This window comes from Cyanistes caeruleus, chromosome 7 (genome assembly GCF_971803275.1).
Source record: "Cyanistes caeruleus chromosome 7, bCyaCae1.hap1.1, whole genome shotgun sequence".
Lineage (NCBI taxonomy): Eukaryota > Metazoa > Chordata > Aves > Passeriformes > Paridae > Cyanistes > Cyanistes caeruleus.
This window is the reverse complement of record NC_141707.1, coordinates 28,336,785-28,363,505: the sequence shown is the minus strand read 5'-3', so window position 1 is coordinate 28,363,505 and position 26,721 is coordinate 28,336,785. Positions and strand designations below refer to the sequence as shown.

General features: G+C 41.1%; 1 protein-coding gene across 1 annotated transcript in view; it reads left to right on the top strand.

Annotated features, from left to right (window-relative positions):
* CNTNAP5 (contactin associated protein family member 5) overlaps positions 1-26,721 on the top strand; it is a 269,753-nt gene that overhangs the window by 128,500 nt on the left and 114,532 nt on the right. The window contains exons 5-10 of the mRNA XM_023931219.2: positions 597-800; positions 2,738-2,922; positions 6,545-6,688; positions 16,684-16,948; positions 19,265-19,414; positions 20,083-20,254. Coding sequence (XP_023786987.1) covers positions 597-800; positions 2,738-2,922; positions 6,545-6,688; positions 16,684-16,948; positions 19,265-19,414; positions 20,083-20,254 — 1,120 coding nt within the window. The remainder of the gene's footprint in view (positions 1-596; positions 801-2,737; positions 2,923-6,544; positions 6,689-16,683; positions 16,949-19,264; positions 19,415-20,082; positions 20,255-26,721) is intronic.

Sequence of the window (26,721 nt, the reverse complement as noted above, 5' to 3'; positions counted from 1 at the left end):
TAAATCTCTTCAAAAGCTTTTTGAATTGATATTTGACTATTCCTGCCAGCCTAGTCAATTTGCATGCAGAAGCATGGCTGATAAATGCCCATCACAAGCAAGCAACCAGCCCTGGGAGGCTGAGGGGATCCTTATTTGAATGCAGAGGTGGATCCAGGCATGGCTGACATGCAGGAGCAGCTCAACAGACACTTGTGAAGCTACAAAAGTGGAGTGAGTACTGAAGTGTTCAAAGTAATGAATAACATCCTGAATGCATTTGACATGAACAGCAAATGTGGCAAGGGATGTTCTGGAGATCTGAATATGATAGAAGGCACCTGTTCTGTTCTCAAAAGTTAAATGAGAGGGAAGTGTTGTGTGAAAAAGGCAAGTGCAGAGGAGTTCTGGTTTTATCCTCGTGTTCCCTTTCTCCAGAAGAGGGAGAGGATTGGAAATGGATGAAATGTGGTTGTCCAGATAACCTGTTCATCCTGTGGATGTACACTCAGGACAATACCTGACTTCAAATTGTATTTTAAAAGATCCTGAAAAAAAATACAGTCCCTCTACTGATGCTGCCCCTCCTTGCAATTTTGCCATTTTCTTTTTTCCAGAGTCAGATATTGCAGACTTTGATGGCAGAAGTTCACTTCTCTACAGGTTCAATCAGAAGCTTATGAGCACATTCAAAGATGTAGTTTCCTTGAAGTTCAAGAGCATGCAGGGGGATGGAGTCTTATTCCATGGAGAAGGACAGCGTGGAGACTACATAACCTTGGAACTGCAGAAAGGGAAGCTCTCCTTGCATCTCAACCTGGGTAAGGATTACTGGTTTGCATAAAAATCTATTATTTATATTAGACAGTATCTGCAAACTCTAGCTGATATCAACAGAACATCCTGTGCGTGCTGATGTCACGCAGGACATGGTAGCTGAGCCAAGAAGAGACCTTGGCTTCTCTAACTGTTGCTGAGCAAGGCAGAACTGCTCAATGGCTAGTTCTGATTCTTCACATACCTCTTTCTTTTTTTTTTTTTTTTTTTTTTTTTCCCATGTGTGTGTGGGTTTTTTGTATTATTTTTAAAAACAGCATTCTCAGGAAGTGGTCTTTGGGCTGTAGAAAAAGTTTATTTTTGGGTTGTGTCTAATTTTTTCCATTCACTCAGTGATTCAGAGCTGAGTTGAGAATAACAGTGATAACATTCTGGTCCAAACATTGTGCACAGTGCTGTATGTTTCTTTCTTGAAAACTGAATATTCCTTGTTCAGTATCTGTAAAGCTATCACTGTATGATCATGTTGGGTCAGAGCATCAGAGGAAAGGCTGGCTTAATTTCTTTCTGTAGAAAGAATTCCCTGATGAATACACTGAAGCACTTTGATAATGGCAGGGACTACTGCAGCAGGAGTGATCATCCACCCTCTCCCAGCCTTACTGCAAAATCTTCACTGCCTTCATCTGTGGGTGTGCCATGGTACTGGCCTCAGCAGTCTCTGCTGACTCATGTTTCTCATACTGAGGGGTTTGAGTTGGGCATTTTCCTCCTTGTGCTTAATTATATTTGTTTTAAAAATAAGTAACTATTTTCCACAGCTGTTGGACATAATTTTTACATCAGCTCATTAATTGCTGGGTCCCCATATTGTGCTTTCTTTCTTTCCTTCTCTCTTTTTCAGCAAAGATTAGAAACAATAATGCATTGTTTTCTGATTTGGGATTTGGATGTTACTTGGACCAAAAAACTACTTCCCAAAGCTCTGAATGATTGAATCTACCCCACTGAATTGTCCTCTTACAAATGTTTTGTACTAGGACAAGAATATAGTACATTTTTTATGTAACTGTAGAAGTTACAATTATGTAACTTCTTCCAGAGGAAATACTATTGTGAATTGCATTCTGAGATGAGCTGGGGTATTTTCCTTCAGCTGTAGCCCCAAGTGTATGAAATTTTAGGGATTTCAGGTCCTCTTTTTGCATTTATATATCTTGGGCAAGGGTGTTAATGACTTCTCTCGGATCTGCTTGCATCTTGCCTGGCAGTTCTGGAGCATGTGTTCTCATTGTTCTGCAGGAATGTATAACAGGATATAACACTCCCTTTCAGTGAGAGGCTCTGAAGTGTTCAGACATGAAGCCAGCTGGAAAACAGAAGAGTGCTTGAAATTAATGGGTTAGGGCCTAATTTTTTTTATGATTTGTGATCTATACTTTTGGAGAGCTAGGCCAGGTTTAAGAATTTTTAAGAGCTGAACAAAACACTCTTACTGCTTCATTGACTCGTGTTGTTTTCCCAGTGAAAAGGGACAGGTACAATTTTCTTGTTAAAATGCAGAAAGCACAGAGTTGACAGTGAAGTGTCAGGAGCAGTCTGTTAATGTGATTAGACAGAAGACAGAAGATTTTGGTGCTACCCAAAGGAAGCTCTTAAGCCAGCAGGACCAAAAAGGCCTGTCAGAACCAAGGGTACAGACATAGTAATGCCCTGCCTGCTGCAATGTGGGTGCAGCATCAGTAACACCTCCTGATTCATCACAAGGATTTCACAGGGAAAAAATGGGAGGGGGGTTATACAACATAGATGTGAATGAGAGACCCTAAGGAAGGAATCTAAGGCAGTATTTGAAAAGGATGTGTTCCCAAGAGCCCTGGTTCACATCCTGGAGCTCTGCTCTGGGCTTCCCTTGAGTCCCTGTGCTCCAGTTAAGAGTCTGGAGGTAACTTGTGTCTTTTGCCTCTCTGTGCTACTCCAGGAGACTCCAACCTGCACTTCAGTAACAGCCACACGTCTGTGACCTTGGGCAGCCTCCTGGATGACCAGCACTGGCACTCAGTTCTCATAGAACGCTTCAACAAGCAAGTGAACTTCACAGTGGACAAGCACACCCAGCACTTCCGAACAAAGGGGGATTCAGATCACTTGGATATTGATTATGAGGTGTGTGAAGCCCTTTAGGTTATAACCCGTGAGTTAAGGTATGAATTGCTATAAAATGAATATGATGGAAAGCAACCACCCTAGGAGCTCTTTCTTTTCAGCAAAGGCCATTATTTAATATTCCCTTCCTAGAGAGCTCCTTTCACACTTTACCAGCATAAACTATGTCTGTGAAACTCCATATATGCCAGCATCAGAGAGTGCACAATCTTTGTGCAAATATGCATTGCATTATGTTTGCACTTCAAAGTATGGCAGATTTTGAATAAATGAGAAGTCATAGCCTGGGTTCTAGTCCAATGTTCAGGGAGCAGCTGTGTTATCATCTCCAATATGATTTTAATGGCATCACTGTACACCAGCCCTGCATTGAATTGAGCATGACTGTGGGGATTCCAGCCCTGAGTTGTCCCTCTATCCAGTCACCACTTTATTACACCTCTCCACACAGAGATGAACAGGTGGAAATTACTGTATTCCCATTAGGAATGGAAGACCTCCAGAATGCAAGGAAGTTCTAGCGAGGTGGGTGTCTGTCTCTTCTCCCAGGTAGCAAATGACAGGATGAGAGGAAATGGCCTCAAGTTGTGGTAGAGGAAGTTTAGATTGGATAGAAGGAAAATTATCTCATTTTAAAATAAAATAAATAAACTTTAAAAAAAAATTCCTTACTGAAAGGTTTGTTCACATATTGAAATAGGCTGTCCAGGGAAGTGGTGGAATCATCATCCCTGGGAGTGTTCCAGAAGTGTATGGAAGTGGCACTTGGGGATATGGCCTAGTCAGGAACACGATGGTGCTGGGTTGAACTCAATCTTAAAGGTTTTTCTCAATATTAGTAATTCTGTGATTCTATGACTCTCACAACCAGCAGCTCTGACCCAGGTCCCTTCACATCTGAGCATGCTGATCTAGAGAGCCAGAGCAGCTTGCAGGGAAGAACTGAGCAGGGGAAACATCCTGCCTGCCCATAAACCAGAGCCTGGTGAGCTCCCCCGTGATGAGACCAAGGTGTGGCACAGTGCAGTTTATACCACCCCAGCAGTTCAGTCCTTAGGGATTATACTTGTTGAAAAAGCACCTTAAAACCCCATATATCATCACATCTGTATGTGAGGCAGCTCCTCATCTGTTCCCCATCAATGCACACCTGCGTGCAAATTACCCATGTTCATTTTCATCCCCTTGTGCTTGTCTGCCAGGTCCTCCTCACCCACAGGGCTCAGGGTCGTGGCTGCACAGAGCCATCACCCTGTCTGGCTGTGTTGAGCTGGCACGGTTCACTGCTTCAGAGACCACACGTTTCCCCTTTGCACTTTGAATTCATTTCACCGGAAAGGATCTCTTTCCAACACACCCAAGGGAAAAAAGCAGATGGCTCAGCAGTGTCAGGTTCCTGCTCTCTCCTCTCATCTTCCAGATGAAATTCCTTTCTTTGCGTTTCACAAAGCAGGGTGGAGAGAGTGGTACCTGTCCCCTGGCTCTGCTCTACCAAATCATAAGCACATTTAGCAGGGACAGCACTTGGAGCAGTGAGATTCTGCAACAGCTTTAGACTGAACTATTACGGGCCAAAACTCACTGCTTTTAAGACGGAGTTGAGAAAAGCCAAATAATTGAGTCATCAGCTTTTCTAATTTCAAAATAATAAAATTTCTTACCTCTTGCTTGGTGCCAATTAGGGGAAACTCAGGCTCCAATCTAATTTGCAGAACATTTTTCCAGATGTTCCAAAATAGGGAACATGGTAGAAAAGACTTTCAGGTGTTGTAAATCAGCATCACCACCAACCACCGTGGCACTCAGACCTCATCCCCTGAGGTTAGTTTTACACAGTGTTTTTTCTCCATTTGCACTGAGACAGTCGTTCAGTCAAATGTTGCAGCAGTGCAGTCTACTGAAAGTTTATCTCAGCACACTTTAGGGATTAAAGGCCTTACTGAGGGTAATAAAATCATTATTTTCGTAATTAAAATTATTACCAATCACAAAGGAAACTGTTTTCTTAATAATGCATTGGTGTAATTGATATTGATTTTTCTTCTGGTTTTGAAACCCGAGTACAGAGTCCCTAAACAGGGGACTTGAAGAATAGAACATGAAAGAAGGAAAGTCTGGTGTTTTAGAAAGAACTAATGATTCTCACTGGAAAAAAAAACAACATTACTACCAGATAAGCCTTCATGCCAATAACAAACCTGCAAGTGACGTAAAGTAGCAGTCTGTTCACTCTTTATTTCTCTGAAGTGATCAATTAAAACAACTGAGGTGCAAGCTCATTAAGAGCTTGTTTTCAAGTAAGTGTTTTCAAGGTTACCCAGGGAGGTTTCATTTGCTTATGTATCCCAGCCTGTTAGGTGGAATGGGAGGAAAAATAACCCCCAAATTGCCCTTTATTTTTACAGTAATGAACTGAGGTAAGGCTTTGGGAATTGTGGCAGGGGAAAAGGGCTGACCAGGTTCCAGCAGCCGTCAGCATGTAGGCAGTGCCACGCTGCAGTGCATGCTCTTGCTGCAGTGGATGCAGCAGGATTGCAGCACAGGTCCTGATCAAGTGTGGTGGCTGCAGGATCCCCACCTGTGTTACATCACTCCGTGTTGCTGGCTGTGATGGGAAAAATGAGTAAAACTTTAGTGGTAACACCAGTAATGCTTTGCCAAAGAGGTCAGTAAAGTTAATTAGAAATGTGCTGTGACATTTGGAAAATTAAGGTAGGATTATCAGATTTTTTTGGGGTTGTGGGGTTTGTTTCTTTTCTTTTTGCTCTCTCTCTTTCTTTTCTTCAGAATCTAAACAATTGTGCTGTATTTGGGCAGCTTTATTTTCTTATCCTCTGTCCTCCCAGGGCTTTCAGTCCTCCAGTTGAGTGAGGAGCTGTAACCTGCACAGTGCTAACATCTGCCAGTTCTTAAACAACAGCACAGCAGAAGTTTTGTGCAAATGTGTAGTCTGCAGAACTTCTCCATTACAAAGTTCAGTCCCAAATGGCACATACATATGACTGTTGTAAAGACCAAAGCCCAGTGAAACTGCAAGGTGCAAATGGGGTGTTTGTGTATGTGATACTACCCTCCTCTGGCTGAAACCAGAGCTGCTCAGACATGTACCTGCCTGGTGGAAAGAAGTGACTGCAGCTTCTAGGCAAACCCAGAGCTCCTAGGGCAGGGGGAGTTTATTCCCCCATGGCTCAGAGATTCCTGAGCACTGTGGGCTGCAGCCAGGTGTCACCATCTGGGCCAGTGGGGCTGTGGGTTGCACACCTTGGGAAGGTTTCCTTGTGTGTGGGTGTTGCTGTGGGGGGAGCTGGTGGCACTAGGTTGGTGTGCCAAGGCACTTCAGGGCTGCTCCCAACGCGGTGACCTCTCTGTGCCAGCGGTGTTTCTCCAGCAGAAGGGATGCAGTGGGGGCTGTAATTTCCCCTGAGTGGTGGCCAGGCTCTCCCTCATCCTCCCAGTGATGCTGTTGGTGGGAATTGGTTCTTAAATAATACCCCAAGTGAATGTATGCAGTGGGGCTCTGCTCTCTTGCTTTTGGGATGATAACACAATGTAGCATATGTGCATACAGATATAAATATATATATAAAATTATAAATAATGCTGTTCTTATTCTTTCCAAAAGCTCAGTTTCGGAGGGATTCCTGTCCCAGGGAAGCCAGGAACCTTTCAGAGGAAAAATTTCCATGGGTGCATTGAAAACCTTTATTACAACGGAGTCAATATAATTGACCTGGCCAAAAGACGCAAACCTCAGATCTATACTGTGGTAAGAGGCAGTGTGCTTTCCTTCTTTGCTTCCATGCTTTTTGTGCTCTCTTGGTGCTGCTGGCTGCATTGAATGAGCAGAGTTCAGATTTGGATAGCTGTGGGGATAATTAGCTTGTTAAAATGATATTGCTGAGGTTAATACCAGCCAGCACTGGCTCCTGTGGTGAGAGTTATTGAGAGACATGTGTGGAAACCAATGCATTACTCTGATTTTCCTGGTGTATTAGAATTTGCTTGGGGAAACATTTTAATTATTTTTTTCAAGATAAAAATGTGTATATTTAATGGCATGATAGAAGTAATAGAGATTATTTTTTCCTGGTTAACTCAGATAAAATCTTATTTTCTGAGCCGTTCTCTGTCACTGTTGGGAAGTACAGCACTAGCAGAATTCTACTTTGATACTTCAGTGCATATTATAGAGGAGAAAAAAATACTCCTATTATCACTGGAAATAATCTCCTTTGTGCTGCTCCTTATAGTCAGTGTATTGGCAGTTCTGACAACCATTGACTTTATACTACTGTCTCTAAATGTGAAATAGTACAGGTAAAGCAAGAGGAACTACAGTCTTATCCAGCTTGATAACACAAACCACAAATATAACTTAACATAAAATCATGTCCAAAATTACAGATATATTTAAATATATCACAAAAATAACTAACATTTTATTTTGCAAGAAGAGTGAACTACACTCCCATGAAGCCTTGACAAACTGTATATAATTCAACTCTGTTCAGCTTTTTTTTTTTCTGTTCACTCCTACACTGTGCTTTGATAAATGCCTTTTGGCTAACACTGTATCTTTGGAGAACGTGGAGATGAAACTGCTTCTGGCTCCCATGGCATCTTCTAGTTCATAGTAATGTGTATGAATACACTGAACCTAAAACAAAGCCAGCCAGAACACCAAGGAAGTTCTTTCTGTGCTTTCCCTGCCTAGGGCGAGGCTGAATACACAGGGAGCTGCAAAAGGGAAAGGTGATGGGTGAGAAGTTCCTCACTGTGTTGCTGGCAGTCAGGACTGCCTCCAGGATACTCCCCTGGGACCGAGAGTCTTTGCTTTAATAATCTAGAGTTTGATTGTTCTGACTGAGGACTCAAAGGCACGAATCTTATGAACTGTGTTAAATAGCTTTAATTTCTAAGGAGGGAGCAAGAAACCTTCATCTGCTTCGTAGGTCATTAGACAGCTGGTTGTTTTGTTGGCTGGATAATGGGAAGGCCTTTCTAAAGGGGAAGGGCAAAATTTTGCAATGCACTTTCTGGGAAGGGCAGTGTCTGGGTGTAAGTGTCCCCAAGCAATAATACTCTGTTATCTCTACAGCTGTTTCAGACAATGCTGGATGAAAGGTCTAGGAATGCAGCTCCTTCTCTCAATTTAAGGCAGTGGGGATGTGCTTCCATCCTTCAATCTCTTTTACATAGGTGATGATTTAAACACCGTGGTTTCCAGACACTGGCTGCTGTACTGCATTTTTCAAGGTTTATGAGCTGCTCTGTGCTGTGTCTGTGACACTTGGGTATGCAAAGTGCATGGAAAGGTTGCTATGCTCAGAGTGCCTCATAATCTTAGATGAACACCCTTCTGCAGGAAATGGGCCTTGTAAATCTGTTTTCCAACATTCCTTGCATCCCAGCTATTTCTAGCAACTCACAGGTACTTGTAGGTTATTCAGGCTGATCCCCTTTTCCTTTTCTGCTCTTACTCACTCCTTAGCAATTAACTTCCTCAAATTAAAATAACTTGTTCTTGTTAAATGTATTCTTTTGCCTGCCAGAGTTATTCTGCACTCAATGCTTTTACTCAAAGTGCATTGAGGTTTTCAAGCAACAATCTCTATCCACAGGGAGCTGCAAGCTTCTCTGCTTCACGTCTTTGTAGTCACTAAGGTTGTCTGCAGTGGAAATGCAATGAAAGCATCAGCACAGAAGAATAATTAAATGTAGCAGGGACTTGGAACTTCTTTCAAAAATGTCTTGCATATTTACGTTCTCTCCCCTCAAGCTGGAGATCACCTGAGATGGTTCTGCATTGTTAGTCATCAAAATAACTTTGTCTCCTAGCAAAAGATAATTGATGACAAACTGGTTGGTTTGGGATTAGAAGGCCATTAGTGCCTAGAGACAACAGTATTTTGCCTCCTAAGGTGGGCAAACTTCAACACTCTCTGCTTCACTCTGTGCCCTTGTGAATGTTGTCACAGTCAGTGAGCCAAACTTGGGGGCTTTCCTACCCATCACCTTTGGGTTTTGTTTTTTTGTTTTTTTTACTTTTTACTCATCTTTCACACAAGCAGGAGAATGATACACCAGCTTTGGAGGTATAGATTTCCTCTTATGGTGTAGTTCCTCACCCGTATAAATAATGGTCCCAAATCAGCTGCATTTAAAGTCAGAGGAAGAAAGTACAGCTTGTCAATAAGAGAGTGCTGTAGTAAGTATTGTACTCCTGGGTGGTGGCTGTGATTATCATTCTGCCTGTTCTTTTCTGTAACTCCTTTGCAGTTTTCAGACTTGCAATAAATCCCCTTGAGAAGTCATCTCAAGATAACGAGGCAGCCTGTCTCTTTGAACTGGAACTTGCCTTCAGAATTCCATTTTTGTATTGCCTGATCCTTAACCTCCCTACATGCCACTGTCTGTTTGGACACACTATCTTTCTTCTCTCTGGGGTTTCTTCTGTCCCTGATGACGTGCTGTAGGCTTTGTGGTTTTGTGGGTTTTTTTCCTTTGGATTTTTTGGTTTGATATTTTTTTGTTTCTTTGGTTTGTTTTTTGGGTATTTTGTTGTTGTTGTTGTTTGGTTTTTTCTGGATTTGTTTTGTTTTGTTTGGGTGTTTGTGTGTGGGTGGGGGATTGCTGTTTTGTTTGTTTGGGTTTCTTTGTTCATTTTGGTTTCCCTTCCCTTGATCATTGAACATGGAGTAATGATAGGGAATCTTTTATGTGCTTTCCAAGCAATTACTGCAAAAGGTTATGAAAAGTCAAATTTCTGTAATTAACCACTGTCATGGTTGTAGGGTGGACCCTTGGGAAGCCTTATAAAATGTTTTAAAATAGTAATCTAAAGGTTTTCCCTACTTACTAAATATCTTCTCAGCACAAGAGAAGTGCAGACTGCTCATTATGAGAAATCACACAGCAGTTACACTTCTTGGGCAATTAAGTAGGGGCAAGAAAATATGCAAGAGCCACATTTACAAGAAGCAGAAGGGAAATGGTTCTTCACAGATGGAAATTTGACCTGTTGATATCTGGGATGGAGAAGTCTTCACGGAGGGATTTTGTGTTTGAGTGTATGTAGATGCAGGAAGAGATGGGGCAAGTTTTACAAAGGTAAATCCATTGAGAATTGCTAAATTCATCTGGTTGAGGGAGTAAATAAGAGAAAAAAGTAGCTGTAGCATCCTGAAAATATAGGATCCTTTCTACCAGTGTTACCTAATGCTAGATTCTGGTTGCACCTTTAGAAATTGCTCAGATGTGACCTGTGGCCAGAGTCTTAAGTTGTTTTTGTGCTTCACTGATTTGTGATGCCAAAATAGGAAGTTGTCTAGCTGATGAAAAGAAATTAGGAGGTCAAGAAAAGATGCTGTGTTTGGTCCTCTCAATGTTCCACCCTACTTACTCACTGAAATTGAGAAAAACATGATCTCCCTTTCTCTTCCATTACCTCTGGCTAATAGAAATTGGAGTTGCATTTTTATTTAGCAGAGCTAGCCCTGTGCTGGCTGGAGAGGAGTGCAGGGTGCTGTAAGGCAGGAGTTGTCAGCTCTCAGATACGCTTGGCTTTCTACGCCGGCCTGCCACGTTGAGCGTGAGAGCGACAGCTCAGCGCAGCGAGGGATGTGTGACATGTAAATGTATCGCTGTAGTGCCTTGGGGAAATAACCAATTGCCAGCATCAAAGAGCAGGGAAAGATACCTAGTGACAGGAGAATGTAAACTAATAATTCATTCTCTTTATAGAGAATCCAAACATGCTATTTTATTAAGCTGATTTGAGTTACCTTCATCCTGAGAAGAATTTAGTTGTCTGCGGATGTCTCATTCTACCAAAGTGCTCTGGCAAGTGTTGATCTATCTGTGAACATCAGGCTGGTGAATTGGGAAGGCCCCTCCTAGGGTTTGGAGGAACACAAGTTAGATTCTTTTTCTTATTTTTTGTGCTACAATAAAACTATAGGAATCATATATAAAAAACGTTGGAAATTTTTAGTGGCATTTTTTTACAACTTCCTGTGGGCCAAGTTGAATTTCTAAAAAAAAATAACTTTTATTAAATTATTTAATGGCAGTGTTTGTTCGCATGATTAAAGAGAGAACTGAATTTGCTATTTTTTAGATAAGCCAGGTGAACTCAGATTCCAGAAATATTTGGTTCTCTTAAAAATAGGTTTTTATATTTTCTTCTTTCTTTCTCTGTGCTCTCTGGGTCTTCAGAGGAGTCTCCTTTGCATTCTACCTGCAGTGTGGAATACCAAGGAAGTCTGTATAAATAGCATTCATTATAAGGTTCTATTTTATTGTTGCTGAAGGGTATAACATGATTATTTTGAAAGAAATTAAGTGTGTCACCTCAATTGAGGTCTGGAAATAAAGTCTATTGAAATGACATCTTTCCCATTGATTTCAGTTGGCTTTGTCCACAATTCTAAAGAGTTTCAGCATGCAAATATATGATCCAGCACACAGCTGCATTAATAAACTCTCCTTGATATAAAAGTTTCTTTGTCTTAGGATTTTGATAGTTGTGATGACAACAAATGAAACAAATCTTTCGGGGAGAGAGACCATATATTTTAATAAGACTTTACACAGACAAGAATGACATTTTTCTGAGCAAACAAGGGGTTTTTGAGAGTCATCAGACTTCAGCAAATTGCAGGTTAGAAACAATTGTTCAGGGTTTCATTTATTACGTTATCTGGATAGTCAAATTGAATGAATAGGGCAGTTAGTGCCTGCTGAGCAGAGGAGGATGTTTCAAGGTGGGAGGTGATAAGGCTCTTAGTCCCTGTAGGAGAGGAAGGGAGATGGCTAATTATTGTCATAGAAGTTAGCAGGTGATAAGGAAAATGGTAGAAAATGTAATTTTCTGCAAAGCCAAGGCTTTAGTATATTTTTTCAGGTCTTATTTTAATTGGTAATGCCTTAGGAGTTCTGGCACTTGGGGCAACAGAAGGGGGCAAGCTGAGCCCATCACAGTCAGGAGCCTGGGCAGTGAGCAGTTCACACCAACCATTTAGGCTGGTGGTGTGATATGATACACAGATAATTGAAATTTAAAAGAAAAAAAAATCTATTAAAGGAAACTAATGCATAAAAAAAAGAAAAAGCTGATAGGAATTGCTTTCTATACAGTTTCCTATTTTAAGGTAGATGTGATTCTGTTTTCATAATAATAATGAAGAAAAGAAATCTCCTTGCTGCTGTGTTTTGTTCCAGGCAATAGAAACTAATAAGCTGTAGATCACTTTACCTTGAAGTGGAGCAAAAATTGGACTTGGACTGTAATAATTTGCCAGTTTGATCTAAGACATCTATCTTATTCACTTCTAGCAAGGTGAATTTGAAAGGCTGGCTTCATTCCTACTTGTTGCTTAAAGTGAATATTCCCACTCAGCAGGAGATTGGGTGTGGGTGAGATCTTGGGAGGAGACATAGCCAGGACAGATGATACAAACTGACCAAAGGAATATTCCACACCGAATGAACCTGCTCAGCAATAAAAGCCAAGGGAAAAAGAAAGGGAAGAGGCATCTGTTATTGTGGAACAACTTCTACACATGCTGAAACCTTGTTTCCTAGGAAGTAGCTGGGCATCAGCTGGTCATGGAGAGTAAAGACTAAGTCTTTCGTTTTCCTTTGCTTCTGTGTGCAGCCTTTGCTGTTGCTTTATTAAATTGCCTTTCTCTTGACACAAGAGAGTTTTCTTTCTTCATTTTCTCCCCTCACTTCATGGTGGGGAGAGTGATAGAGGGGCTTGGTGGGCACTTGGCATCCAGATGAAGTCAATACACCACAGAGAGAATATTAAGTGGTCACTATTTTCTGTGTATGTATGTTTCCTCCTGTGGTCTTTTTTCCTGTCTCTCTCAGAAAAATGATTCAGAATGCTTCCAGAATATTTCTGTATTTGCTCTCAACTTTTGTAAGCATCTCTTAACTATTGCACCATGTAATGAAACAGTAATGTATAGTTACTATAGTATAGTTACCATAAAAATGGTAAAATCCTTTGTTCTGCTTCTGACCGGTGACACAGTCAGTTTCAGAGTCTGAGATAAATCAGGGCTGAGAAGCCCTGATTCTCTCATGGTCATAATGTTTCCATTTCTTCTAAGCCTTCTCTATTTTTGTTAAATGTTACTTTCTCTCCACTGGGAATATTATTTTAATATAAACAACTTAAATCAATGTAATAAACAATTAAACAATTAAAATTTTATTTGAATTCATGATACCTGCAGTAAGTGGAGATAGAGCAGTTCTCTGTCACAAGATTGATTATCACGTATTGGTTTCAATGTAATCAGGAAAGCTTTCAGATTTCCATATTGAATTTTTTCTCAGAGAAACAGAAACCCATCTGAGTACAGGAATTTCTGGTCCCTGCTCTTGGGATGGACTGGTTGCTCACTCAGTGGGCCCGTCCTGACTGGAAGAACACTGTGTGCCTTGGTGCTCCCATACCCTGTTTGAATGCAGTTTGCAGCAGTATTTTAGAAGGCTGGAGCTGGTATCTAACTTTGATTTGCTTTTCATTTAGTGTTCAGCATGGTCTTGAGAAGTATTTGAAATATGTGGTCTCCTGACATTTGTTCTGCTTGAGAGAGTTAATTTAAAAATAGGGCTTGAAGGAACCTTCCTCATTCTCAAAATCCAGTTTCTCAGAGTTGAATGCCAATTTTTCATCTTATCCTTTTAAAACTGCATCAGAGGTCACCTTTTTCTTCTGTTATTCTCTTTGCAAATTCAGTCCCTTTACAGCTAGGAGTAGTCCTCCAATTTCCAAGCTGGAGATATTCTTGCCAGTTTACCACATTTGTATCTCAGCCAGGCCTGGGATCTTAGTCCCTTTACCTGTCATATGAAATCATCCTTTCTAATCCTCTGCAGAAAGCAAGATACCCTTTTTATTGGACAGTATCCATAGAGTGATTAATGAGGAAAGTTTAAGTGCCCATTTGATGCTCTAACCTGCAGGTAGAATGAGAGCTCAGAAATACTCATTTATTGTTCTTTCTTTTCAAGCTGTGATCTTGGCCTGGATCCTCTGGTAGGCTAAGTGCTGAGAATTGCAGTGCAGCTGTCAGTTTGAATAATTTCCCAAGTGCATATTATTTTTGATTAGAATTCTCTGAGAGCAAGGAGGATGTATAAGAAACTTGTTACCAATTGCTCTGACTGTGGTGTTGTCTTCCCTCTTCATTGAACAGTACATAATAATACATGAAGAAAGGCCAGAAAAGACTGAAATGGTTCATTAAAGTTATACAGGTTTTATTGAAGACCCACAGAAGTCACTGGAAAGTGTCCAGTCAGTTTTGGATGAGGTTTATGGCTCAGAGGATCTTCTATGTAAGCCACTTTTATCCTCATCACTTAGCAACTGTGTTCTTCCATTCTCTTTTAATAGGAGAGGCTCTGGTTCTTTAAAATGCTGTAGCATGCTGCTGACTGCTCATTCAGCATCTCACTTGAACAGGAACCACCTCTAAAGCTTTACCCTGCCTGCAGAAATCTGGGCTGCTTCCACTCTTTCTTAAGAAAACCATCATGGCAGCCAGTGAAAAAATTGCATGTATCTCCATTGCATGTTTAGGTTGAGAAGTTTTCTCTTGTAAGAACAATAAGAACTATTTTGTAAAGATTTCACTACTTGTTAGAGGAGTCGTTAATCAGTCTGGAGATGGACTCAATGGAATTCTCAAATGCCACATGTTAGCTAGAGTTTCCAGCAGCTGGATAGGGCTGAGAGTCTCCTCTATTTTCTCTAGGGATTAGACTGTTCTTATCCCATTTCCTAGCCAATGAGCTTTTACTTTTCAGTTAAATTGGGTTCAATTATAAAATCAAGTGTCTGCCAGAAATCTGGCATATACCCTGGAGAGTTCCAGAACTGCTGCCAATTAAAGCAAAATGCTCATGATCAGATGCAGGTTTAGAGGGAGCTGTTTACTTTTCTGACTTAGACCTACTGGAATAATTTGTTTGAGAATAAAACTCACAGCAAATTCGACAGTTTTTGTAAAGAGAACCTATCCCAATTCACTGGACAAATGTTTTTCAAAGTAACAGTTGTGTATGCCTTTTTTCAGCTTTTCTTGTTACTGTCTCTAGGAAGGTAGACAGGTTGTAAGGATGTCAGCAAATGTTGTTGGTGTGTATTAACTGCATCATCTGGCTTTGCTCTGGAATGCTGCTTTGAGGTGTTTCCCTCCTAAATTAGTCAGTTGAATTGATGTAAGTTCTTGTGGTATCAATTGCTTTACTCAACATTTTTTTTTCCTTTTATTTTTTAAAAATCCTGTCTAGTTTTTAGCTCTGATTGCAATTACTTCCCTTATGTCATGGAGGTCTCAATTTTTGAATAACAAAAATACCACATGAAAAGACCTCCCCCCCTCCAAAAAAAAGGCAGATGCACCTCTTGCTGTCTTCCAATGAACCTTTAATCCCATTTACACAGAATATTGCAGCACCACCTTTGTGCATTTCTATCTGCCTGTTCTCATGGCAGGTGGAATGACAGCTATTCTGCTTAAGTTTAGACAATGGAGAGGCTAAAGTTGAAGTCAGACTTGGGAGCTTGATGTCTGACCTGGTTGAGCAAGGAAAGAGATGTGCATATGTCCCAGCATTGGCCCTGCAGTCAGCACTCTTTGCTGATCATGTCTCAGCACAGGACTTCTGGCCTGAATTTGATTAAAAACTGAGGTAGAAATGTAACAGTGACAATAGCAAAAGAAAGCTTCTGCCATCTCTTCATGCAGCAAATCCCAGCAGACAGTAGAAAATTTTTAAAGGCTGAGACCATGTTTGCATCCTACTTCCTAACTGACTAATGTTCACTGGAGTTCAGATAAGCTTTGGATAAACACTGGATTGTTTCATCCAGTGATAACTTTGTCTATTTCTGGCACCTTATTTTCCATTTAAAAAATAAAGACTGGAAAGGCATTTGAAAGTGATAGGGAGCAGTTCCATCATCTGTCTGAGATTGCAGAGAGGAATTCCCCAAGCACTGTGCAACTTCCTGCACATCCATCAAGTGCTGCTCGTTATAATTATCCCGTTAGAGTGAGGTACAGGCTCTGATGAGAAGTGTTATCATGGAGAAAGCCTTACACTCCCATGTTTTGATCAGATTACAGTTGGTATTTTAGGAAGCAGACGAGTTCAAAGCAACTGGCTGCAAAAATCTCCTGGAGTGGCTTTGAAAGACGTGGCTCCTTAAGTGCATCCTGCCTTTGTGTATTGGTAAGGTTTTATACCATGGCCTGATTGCCCTGGTGGGGTAATCTGCAGGGGCTGAGCAAACTGATGGAGCCATTTCTTCCACCAACTACAGAGATGCGACCTGGTGCAGATTCTGCAGACTGCTTTGAGTAGATGTGCTTCTCTTCTGGGCAAATTGCAGCATTGCTTTCAGGGCTGGGTGACTGGGATAATCAGCTAAGATTGGAATTGATAAGGACATTTGGTTACATTTAGATCCTTCTAAGCAGTAAGGTTTTGATTTTTGATCCTCAGCATCTGGGATAAAAGTAAAATTTTGAAGGTAGATGTGTTTTCCCAGCATGGACAGATACATTTCATTGATTTCCAAAGATATGTGTCTGAATAATAATACCTATTTCAGCCTTGAGGGCGATTAGAAATCCAATGAGCTTATTTAACTAAAGATGTTTTGGGATGACTGAAAAAAAGTCATGCTGATTATGTTTGATATTTCTTCTTTTTTTTTTTTTTTTTTTTCAGGGGAATGTGACCTTTTCTTGCTCAGAGCCACAAGTTGTTCCTATCACCTTTGTGAGTGCCAGTCGAAGCTACTTGCTGCTCCCTGGCACTGCTCAAATTGATGGTTTGTCAGTCAGCTTCCAGTTCCGAACTTGGAATAAAGATGGCTTACTTCTGTTCACTGAGCTGTCTGAAAACTCAGGACATCTCTTGGTTTACCTCCATGGTGGGAGATTGATGCTGTTTATTCAAAAGGAGACTGAGAACCCAGTGGAAATCACTGAAGGTATTTATTTTTTTGTTTACTTTCACTTGTCTCCTTCTACCACGCAAAGGTTCACCTCCGTGGGATGAAAGGATCAAGCACTAAGGAAACACCCAATCTTCCTTTCTCTTTTAAATTTTCTCTTGCTTTCCAGCGGTGAAGCCTCTCTGTACAGCTTGATCTAAGCTTGGTAAATTGGCATCCTGAAATCTCCAGACTCAATCTCACTGACAGTTAGCTGAGCCTCTATTTCTTAAACAGTCACACTCAATTTTCTTCAGTCAGGTCACATGAAGACCTTCCTGTTCCCACCTTCAGACTGTGCTGAAGTCAGCTGGGAGCCAGCTCAGCTGCAGCATCTTTCCCCAGCAGAAGTTAAGGGAGGCCCAGAGTTGATTTTCTGACTGGCTTTGGACTCCCCCTTTATGCTACACTCAGAAGAGAGGCTGACTGTGGGCTTCCTCTCCTTGCACTCCCTGTTAGGCTTTCATAGCCACTTTACAAGTTGCTTTGTGTAGTACTGCTGGTGGGATGCAAGAGGGTAAAATAGGGTTGCCTCTCTGATTTAAAATTTGGGGGAAGAATAATAATAATGATGATAATAATAACAACAACAATAATATATTTTCTAAAAGAGCAGATGTTTAAAAACATGTAATATTAAAATATTCCCTGTACAGACTAAAAGAGGGCATCTGTTAAAGATGTATCTATTAAAAGAAGCAGAGATAAAAAACTGACAGTTGTCAAAGCAGAGCTGTTCTGTATGCATGTTTTGTTCCCCTTTATGATAGAAAATGAGACAGCCTTGAGTCTATCCTTACTCATGTAGATTGCTACAGCCATAGCTTGCTAAAATTGAACACTGAAAACTGAGATTCCAGCCTTTATTGCAGTCCTAATTAAATTATTGACAAAGCTGAGACAATGTCAATATTTGGTTGGGTGTGTTTGTTCTTATGCAGTTCTGAAATCATGAACCTGAGTCCAGCCTATCCAAAACATGCTAAACTGTCTCCTTGTCCATGGGAAATGTGCAGCAAGTGCATTTGCCATGCTCAGCAGATGTCAGGTACTCACAATAAACTCATGCTTGCTTCCAAAGAATGGACCTATTTTTCCCCCAAATGGGACTCATTTCCTTTTGTATTTGTTTCAAACCTCAACAACATATTCCACTTCAAAATGCACTTGTTCTAGTTGAAAAATCATAATTTTTTTTGCTGGAAAACCAGCCTTTAATTCTATGGTAATTGTGCATGTGTTAACAGACATTACTGAGTAAATAGTCACATTTTGAAATTCATGATGAAATGGCTTTACACATACCTAACACCCACTTTATTTAAAAATTTTATTTTGAACCGTTCCCACACCTCTTTGTGTTCCTAAGTGCTTGTTTGTTTTCTCTGAAAGCAACATTAACAAAAATACTCTGTTAGGGAGGGGAGTAAATACTAGTTTTCTGTGCCTGATCTCAGTGACTTCAGCCTGATGGTAGCATATTTTGAACTGTAATTAGGTTACTTTTGATCTGCACCTCTGTGTGTGGGTTTAGAAGCTTGCCCACTGATTTTCAGAGCAGTCAGAATAGAGGATGTGGAGTTTCTTTGTAGCTCTCTGGTGGTGTTTCAAGAGCCACACAATGCAGCGCTGATTTTCAGAATGAGGAAACATGACAGGCAATTTCCCACTTTGCAGGAGTGTCTAGAAGAGAAAGAGGCTGCCCAGTATATCCCTCAACCTTTAGAGCAGCAACCCCAGTTCTCAGAACAGCCGTGTAGAAACCCAGCTGCTGTACATCCATTAACAGTTCTGTGTGCTGCATTGGTGCTGGAGGGTTTTAAGAAACACAAATCCTACTGAAGTCAGTCAGGTTTCAGATTGGAGCCTGACAACAGGCTATGAATGTCTCACTGAATCTAACCCTCTGCAACCTCATGCATGTGTTTAGTACCAGAAGCTCGATAGAGATCTCTGCACACTTCTGGACTTGTGAGCATTTACCAACAGACTGAAGATAGGCACAGACACCCCAGAATGGTAACACTGTGCTACCAGAATGGTGAAGGATTGGGCTAGCTTGATGAGTGCCTGCAGCAGTACCAGGTTAGATTAAAAAGTGAGATGACTTATTTAAATACTGTCAAAACTTCCCTTTTCCTGGGCCCTTTCTTCTATGCCAGCTTCTTTCCAGAGGTAATGAGTGTTTTCAGTTACAAAACTTCTCACTTTTTATAGCTCAACTGCATATTTGCGGTCCCAAGCTGAAAGCAAAAGGAGATTTGAAGAACACAGTTGTCTTCTTTTTTTCACTTTGTACATGTTTTTTGCCAGGCACCAATCTCCACGATGGACTTTGGCATTCTGTTAACATCAATGCCAGAAGGCATCGCATTACCCTGACGCTGGACAACGACGCTGCCACCGCCAGCCATGCAACCACTGTCTCAAGGATCTACTCTGGGAACAGCTACTATTTTGGAGGTGAGTTGTTTCAGGGAGGTTTTCGTGAGGCAGAGCCTCAGATGATCGTCACTGAGTTCTCCCTAGGTGCACTGTTTGCAGCTAAGAGCAAAGGTGAGGACTGGTGGAATTGCAGTGCAATCAGCAGTGTGGGCAGGCTGAAGGGTGTTGGTCAGGCCTGGCAGAGACAGAACAAGCAGAACTGCAAGCAGAGCTGTAAAAGTGGACTGCTGGTAGTGGTAGTCAATGGGTACCTGCATCTATCTGACAATATATGCAAAGTCTACAAAGCTGTATTAACCATGAGTGGTTTTGGGTTTGGTTTTTTTTGCCTGGTTAAAAGGCCGTAGAATTATTAATGTTATTAGCAGTCCTGTTAATACCATTGTTCTTATCGGTGACTTTTGGGAGCTTAGGTGACATATGGCTCAATTCTACAAAGGTATTTATGTACAGTTCTCTTGTGGAAAATGAAAAACATGTGAAAACCTCATAGTGTGATACTTTCAGTGGCTGGCTTGTCTTTTTTTTTTTCTCCTAACTAGAAGATTTATAGCACAGGAGGTTGCATAGTAGAAGGAATAAAAATATTTGGAATAATAAGCCTCTGAGTTCTTGCATCAGAAAATCCCAGCAGAAATAGTTGAACATTCCAATATTCTTCTCTGCCTCTTCTCTTTTTCCCACAGGGTGCCCTGACAATTTCACCGATTCCCAGTGTTTAAATCCCATTACTGCTTTTCAAGGCTGTATGAGGCTCATCTTTATTGATAACCAGCCCAAGGACCTCATTTTAGTTCAGCAAGGCTCCCTGGGGAATTTTAGTGATTTACACATTGATCTGTGTGGCATCAAAGACAGGTAATTATTATTTCCTCTTTCTTGTATTTGTTCTTTTTTCATCCTAGTGGTTTATAAATACAGGTTGCATTAAGTGAAAATTCTAATCTGCCAACATTACAGATATTAGGCATAATAGAGCTACTAATAGAAAATATTGCAACAAAGATAGGAGGACTGGAGGGGAAATGGTTTCAATTACATGAGGCTCTCTTCACATTGACTTGTAGGAAATAGAGTATGCAAATTCAATCAAACTATAGATTGGTGAAAGGATTAAATTTTATGCATAAACAACATTTGATTGCTTTGAATTTCTAGAGGAAATGAAAGAGAAGGAAAAATTAGTTGATTCATCAGAACATGTCATACCCTTAATATATGAGCTGGTTCTGCTTAAATAAATCATCTACAATTTTTCTCGTTAGCCATTACAGCATGTTCATGATGAAGATATGGTACATATCATGTGCAATAGTGCCCATTCAGTGGGACAGTATAATGATGGAATGTCTGCATCTGCTGGAGAAACATTTCAGTTTAAATAGTGATCCATATCCCTCCAAAGGTGAAACCTGACAGGAACCCCAGGCTTTCCCATAAACAGCAGAGAGGAAATAAGAATTTTTTTTTTTTTTTTAAAGTATTTTGTAATTCTCTTTTGCTTCTTATGGATTTTTAATGTTTAAATATTTCTGAATCATTTATGCAAATGTGTACTTTGAAGTTAGTATGTGGAATAGGAGGTTCTGTATTTTTTTAATTTTTTTTTTTTTTAAACTACCTGAGTTCTGAAAAGTAGAAATGGAACTGCTGGAAATTTCATGTGCTTCAAATAGTTAGGGGAGTAATAAAGATATTTTGGAAATGCATTAGGACCATAAGCATTTAATGTATTTTTTTCAGACTTGTTACTTAGATGAAGTTGACGGCTGATTTCCATTATTCCTTCATGTAGGAGGGATCAGCCTGCTGGAGCTGCAGTCTTTTGTGGGCAAAACATCTGTGATGCAAGACCTTTGTGCTCATCTTTCTATGTTCATTTTTGTTAATTTATATGGAGAAATTACTGACTTGGCTGATAAAATCTCTTTCCACATTTAGTGATGTCTGAATTCAGGGGAATGTGAATTTCATGGTGTGCCTGAAATGGTATTCTACCATTCCAAGGTAGAATGGAAAAAGATGCAGTTAATTTTACAAAAGAAAGCAAAATGCCATCTTTCTTAAGAACTGAGAAAGAGAATTTTGCTGTTTTCTTGGAAAAACAAATTATTTGAGTGGACCATTTAAAAGCACTTAGTGTGATTGTATGTTGAAACAAAAGAGAACTTTTCTGGTATTATGCAGAGGTGCTGTGGGACATCTCCAGTGCCTTCATTGTCACCAAACTATGTGCAACTGAAAATATCTTCCTTATCTTTGGTGTCCCAAGGATGATTAGCATTAATCTGTGCTCATACCATAAAATTATTAAGGGCAAAGATGAAAACATAATAAGAGTGGGATTGTTTTATGTAACACCTTTCTTGTTACATATATCACACAGACAAAAAAAAAAAAAGTTATGTGTGATCTAATGAAGGACCTGGGGGTGCTGGCTGCAGATGCTGCACGAGCCAGAGTGTGCCCAGGTGGCCAGGAAATCCAATGGCATCCTGGCCCTGTGCTCTTCAACATCTTCATGAATGATTTGGACATAGAAGCGGAAGGGATACTGGGCAGCTTCACACGTGATACAAAACTGGGAGGGGCTGGTGACTCTCTCAAAGGCAGAGAGGCTTTGACAAATTAGAGGGTTGGGCAATCACCAACTGCATGTGGTACAACAAGGGGAAATGCTGGATTCTGCAGCTGGATTTATGGACAGACTGGGAATGAGATGCTGGAGACCAGTGCCACAGAAAGGGGGACCTGTGGGGGTCCTGTGGCAAATTAAACAGGAGTCAGCAGTGCCCTGGCAGCCAGGAGGGCCAGCCCTGTCCTGGGTGCATCAGGTACAGCCAGGTATGGCCAGCCAGGCAAGGGAGGGGATTGTCCCCTCTGCTCTGACCTGTGGCAGCCTCAGCTCCAGTGCTGGGGGCAGTTCTGGGCACTGCAGTGTAAGAAAGATATTATACTCTTAGAGAGCATCCAAAGAGGGGCAGTGAAGATGGTGAAGGGCCTTGAAGCAGCACGAGGAACAGCTGAGGGCACTTGTCTGTTCAGCCTGGAGAAAAAGAGACTGCAGGGACACTCAGTCACTCCCCCTCACTGCAATTACAACTTCCCTGTGAGGGGAAGGGGAGAGCAGACACTGATCTCTTCTCTGGGGTGACCTGTGACAGGACCTGAGGGAATGGCCTGAAGTTATGTCAGGAGAGGTTTATGTTGGATGTTGGAAAAACAGTTCTTCACCCTCAGAGCTTTTGGACATTGGAACAGGCTGCCCAGGGAGGTGGTCACAACACCAAGCCTGACAGAGCTCAGGAAGAAGCGTTTGGACAACACTCTGGCACATGGTGGGACACTTGGGGATGTCCTGTGCAGGAACAGGAGTTGGACAGCGGATCCCTTCCAACTCAGCATATCCCATGATTCTGTAATTTTAAGATTTATTGCTGTGTGCACTGTAAAGTGCACGTTTTTATAATTTTAACACATGTGGGAATTATGTAGTTTAATTAACATGTAAATGGGACATTTGTCTTAGTTATCTTAGCTAAAAATCTCTTTTGAGGAATATGCCTCTATTTAGAAGCAGCTTATTTGTTACAAGCTTGTAGGCCAATCTCATTCTAACTTGGACTTGAAAGCAGTGGCTAGGCAGCTCACTGCAACTTGTGCCTGCTCTTAAAAAGAGAATTAATGACTTTATTTTGGAAGATGATAAATTGGAATGGCTGTTGATGCCAGCAGTACATTTTGGAGAGAGAATTCAGTTGTGCAAGCATATAATGCACACACCCACCCACGTACCCTGGGATTCTCTGTCTCAGGTGGTGAGCTTCCATTGATTTAGATGGAGCCATCTGAAGGACTGAGCCTTAATGTCTCACTATCACTCATCTCTAGTATTTGAACAATATGTGTGCTTAAATGAACTTGCTATGAATGCCTCCTGTCCCCTGTATTTATTATTTCCATTCTTCAGTAACTATTTCTTAGGAAATAAATGTGAGTTTATCCCTCTTTCCATTTGCTGGCTAGTGAGACAGTGCTTTTGGAGAACAAGTGAATGTGACCCTGTTGCTGAACCTTCTGTGAGCAGGCAGCTTTTGTTGGAGACATTCAGAGGCTTCTTGCAGCCTTAGTGATTCTGTGAACAAGGCCACCCTGTAGCTGCTCTGGTCCTGTCTGAATAGGCAGTTCAGGATGTATCTGTGAGAGCTGAGTTGAGCAGGTAGGACATTAAGACATGGTAGGGTCTTGAGCAGTATGGGCTGCCCAGGTGATGGAAGAATGCTCATTAGCACCATCCCCTATTAAGACACTGCTTGTTTGTAGCCCTCAGTGCAGTGCCAGCATCACTGATGTCCCTGCTGCTGCATGTCAAGTTATGTCTGAATTGCAGTCCTCTTGTATGGTACCTGCATGTTTTCCTCAGGTGACACATCCTGTATAAGGAGACATTCCCCAACCTATTCATGTCAGAGCAGTGTCTGCTCTACAAACCTTGCAAAGTGCTCCCTTCTTCTACAAAGCTGCCCCTGTTCCCAATGCTTTATGGGACAGGAAAATAGAATCTGTAGAAGGAAGCAATTTTTCTGGTGGCAATTTATGTGTAGAACTCTTGGCATTGTCCCCACTGCCTGCCTTCTGCTAATCCAGCTACTTATTTTCCTTTTGTTCTAGTAGGTATATTTATTCTGATTAATAAAATACAGAGTGCTCAGTCTTTGCTGAGGATGTTTCAACCTGTGATGCTTGCACTGCTCCTGTTATGAAATGTTAGAGGTCCTGCCTGCAGGGCATCTATCCCCCTTTCAGTGAGATATGGAGAAAAATTAAGACAATATTGTGCTAAGCCATGGAGGTTTGCTCCATCCTTAAAAGCAAAAAGATTTAATTTTCTCCCTCTCCCTTTGTTGTCTTTTCAGTATTTATAGTCTGTTAAGAATGCACATTAGGACTTGTTTGCTTTACACTGAATTAATAAGTCAGAAAACAGAGTTTTGTACACCATGCTGGTGTTTCCCCTGCATGGCATGGTACAAAGCAGACGGTAACAAAGCAGAGATGCCTGGAAGTGAAGATGCCATGAAGTCCTTGAATTCAGAATATTTTGCTGGGGATGAAGGGAGCTATCTTTAAACATTCTTGCAGCAGGATGTGCACTGTGTTGACCATCTGTGACCAAAAGCCATCTAATATGGGCCTAGATAAAAAAAAAAAACAACAAAACAAACAAAAGAGAGACTCTTTTTGAATTTATTTTTGGTTCAGTGGGATAAAGTTTAAGTCTGTGGTTACAGGAACCATGCAGTCCTCACTCCTGGTGTTTTGCACTGTGTTTTTTTGGGAAAGGAAGCATCTTCTGGGGATGTCATACTAAACCTAAAAGCTTCCTGGAGAAAGTCTGAGTACTAAGGAAGTCTAATGAGAATGGAATAATGCTTTTTGTCTTTGGCCCTTAATCTGGGATTAAGGGATCTGGGAATAAGGGATGGGGAGGTGGCAAGCAGCATGAAAAATGTGTTTGCTTATAGGTGCAATAAGTCAGAAGGGGTTCACTCTTGTTTCCTTGATGCCCACTAAGTGTCTAGATGTAGGTATATGGCCAGGCTCCCTGTCCTCCACCTGCAAATTAGGGGCTTTACAAACACAAGATGGACTTTCCTAAGTACTTCAGCTTTAGAGAAGAAAAAATCCAAAGCAACAACATATAACAGAATGTCTTTTTCCTAATGGTGTCTTCACTTACTCATTTGCCTCTTCAGTATTTTAGTGTTTGCAAAGACACTGTTTAACCCTGCCAAACAGCCTCCTGGACATGGGTTAGGGATGCAGTTACAGAGACTTTCTGTTTTATTCATACAGTGTTTTACCCTGTTAGATTAGAAGGAAAACAGCTTGAAACCATTGATTGGCCTGATCTAGCTGGGAGCCCTGAGCCATGGTGGCACTGATAGCACTGATGGCAGCACTAATACCAAAATACTAGGCTCTTGCATCTACAGCCTTCATTTTGAAATTTGGGGTTACTGGCAGCTGGACAGATCAGCCAGTGAACAAAACAGGTGGGTGAATGTGTCCAAGTGAGGAGTAGCCGGGGGATGATGTTAAATAAACCCTAACCAGGGTTGCCACTTTAGGTGTTGAGGTTTGCTAGCAGTCAGGTTTCTACATTTCTGTTCTCCATAAAGAGGGAACTCTCCATACACAGCCCAAACTGTTTCTTCAAAGGCCACCTCTAAAAAAAAACAAAACAAAACAGGACTGAAAAATATCCCTTGCAAAGGAAGATTGACTAAATTCTTTAACCAGAAGAGATTGCTGAGGGGAGGCAGCAAAATGGTCTTAGGTGCTCAAAGGCTGCTGCAGCACTGAAGGGAGTAATCATCCTTTTTGCCCAGGATGTATAGGAGAGCTGCTGTGGCACAGACTGCCTGAGGAGACTGTCAAGCCTCTGTCACTGGAAAGCTTTAGGAAAAGTTAGATGAGTCTGTGGGAAATAATGAACATGGGTGTGGGTGATCCTGCCTTGGGGTGTGAGCATGGACTGAGTGATCTTCCAAGTTCCCTCCAGCTCTGTTGCATTTGCTCAGGCTTTTCCTGCAGCTGGAACAGCTGTGCCTTATTCTTGCTTAGGGGGTTCTGAAATGTCAACAATAACAGTATATAAATTAAAAAAAAAAAATCAAAACAAAAACACCAAAAAGCCCAGCAAAAACATGGGAAAAATCTCTCAGGAATTCAGCTCAGGAAGTCTTGGACCTGTAAGAAAACTCATTTTAGTAGATATATCTCTTAGACAGTCTAAGGCAATGCTACAGCTGTGAGTAGGGACTGTATAGCCCACAGTTATGTTTGGTTTGTTTTTTTTAATAACCTGATATATGTAGATAGATATAGAAATGGGATATATATAACCTGATATATATATAGATATATGAAATGGGAGAGAAGAAGCAGCAGTTCCTATTTGTATGTCCTGATTTCTGATTTGCTCTTTTTAGTTCTAAAAAACACAAGATTCATTTTTATAACTCAGAAGAAAGCTACGTGATTGCAGAATTTATTGCTCTGGGTTTTTTGGGATATTTTTTTTGTAAATTTGGTGTCTAGAATGGTGGTTAAACTCCATTATGGTTAATGGTATTTTTTAATTTGATGAAAAGTAACCTGATTGCCTTCTGTGTGTCTCTCTGTTTCCTTGAGGTTCTGTGACTTCTTGGAGGTGCTGTCTCTCTTTAAGATATGGTGTAAATGGGGGTGAGAAGTTTAGAGAAGTGAGGGACTGAGGCACTGGATAACTACAGAAGCGTCTTCTTAAAACTGACACTCTC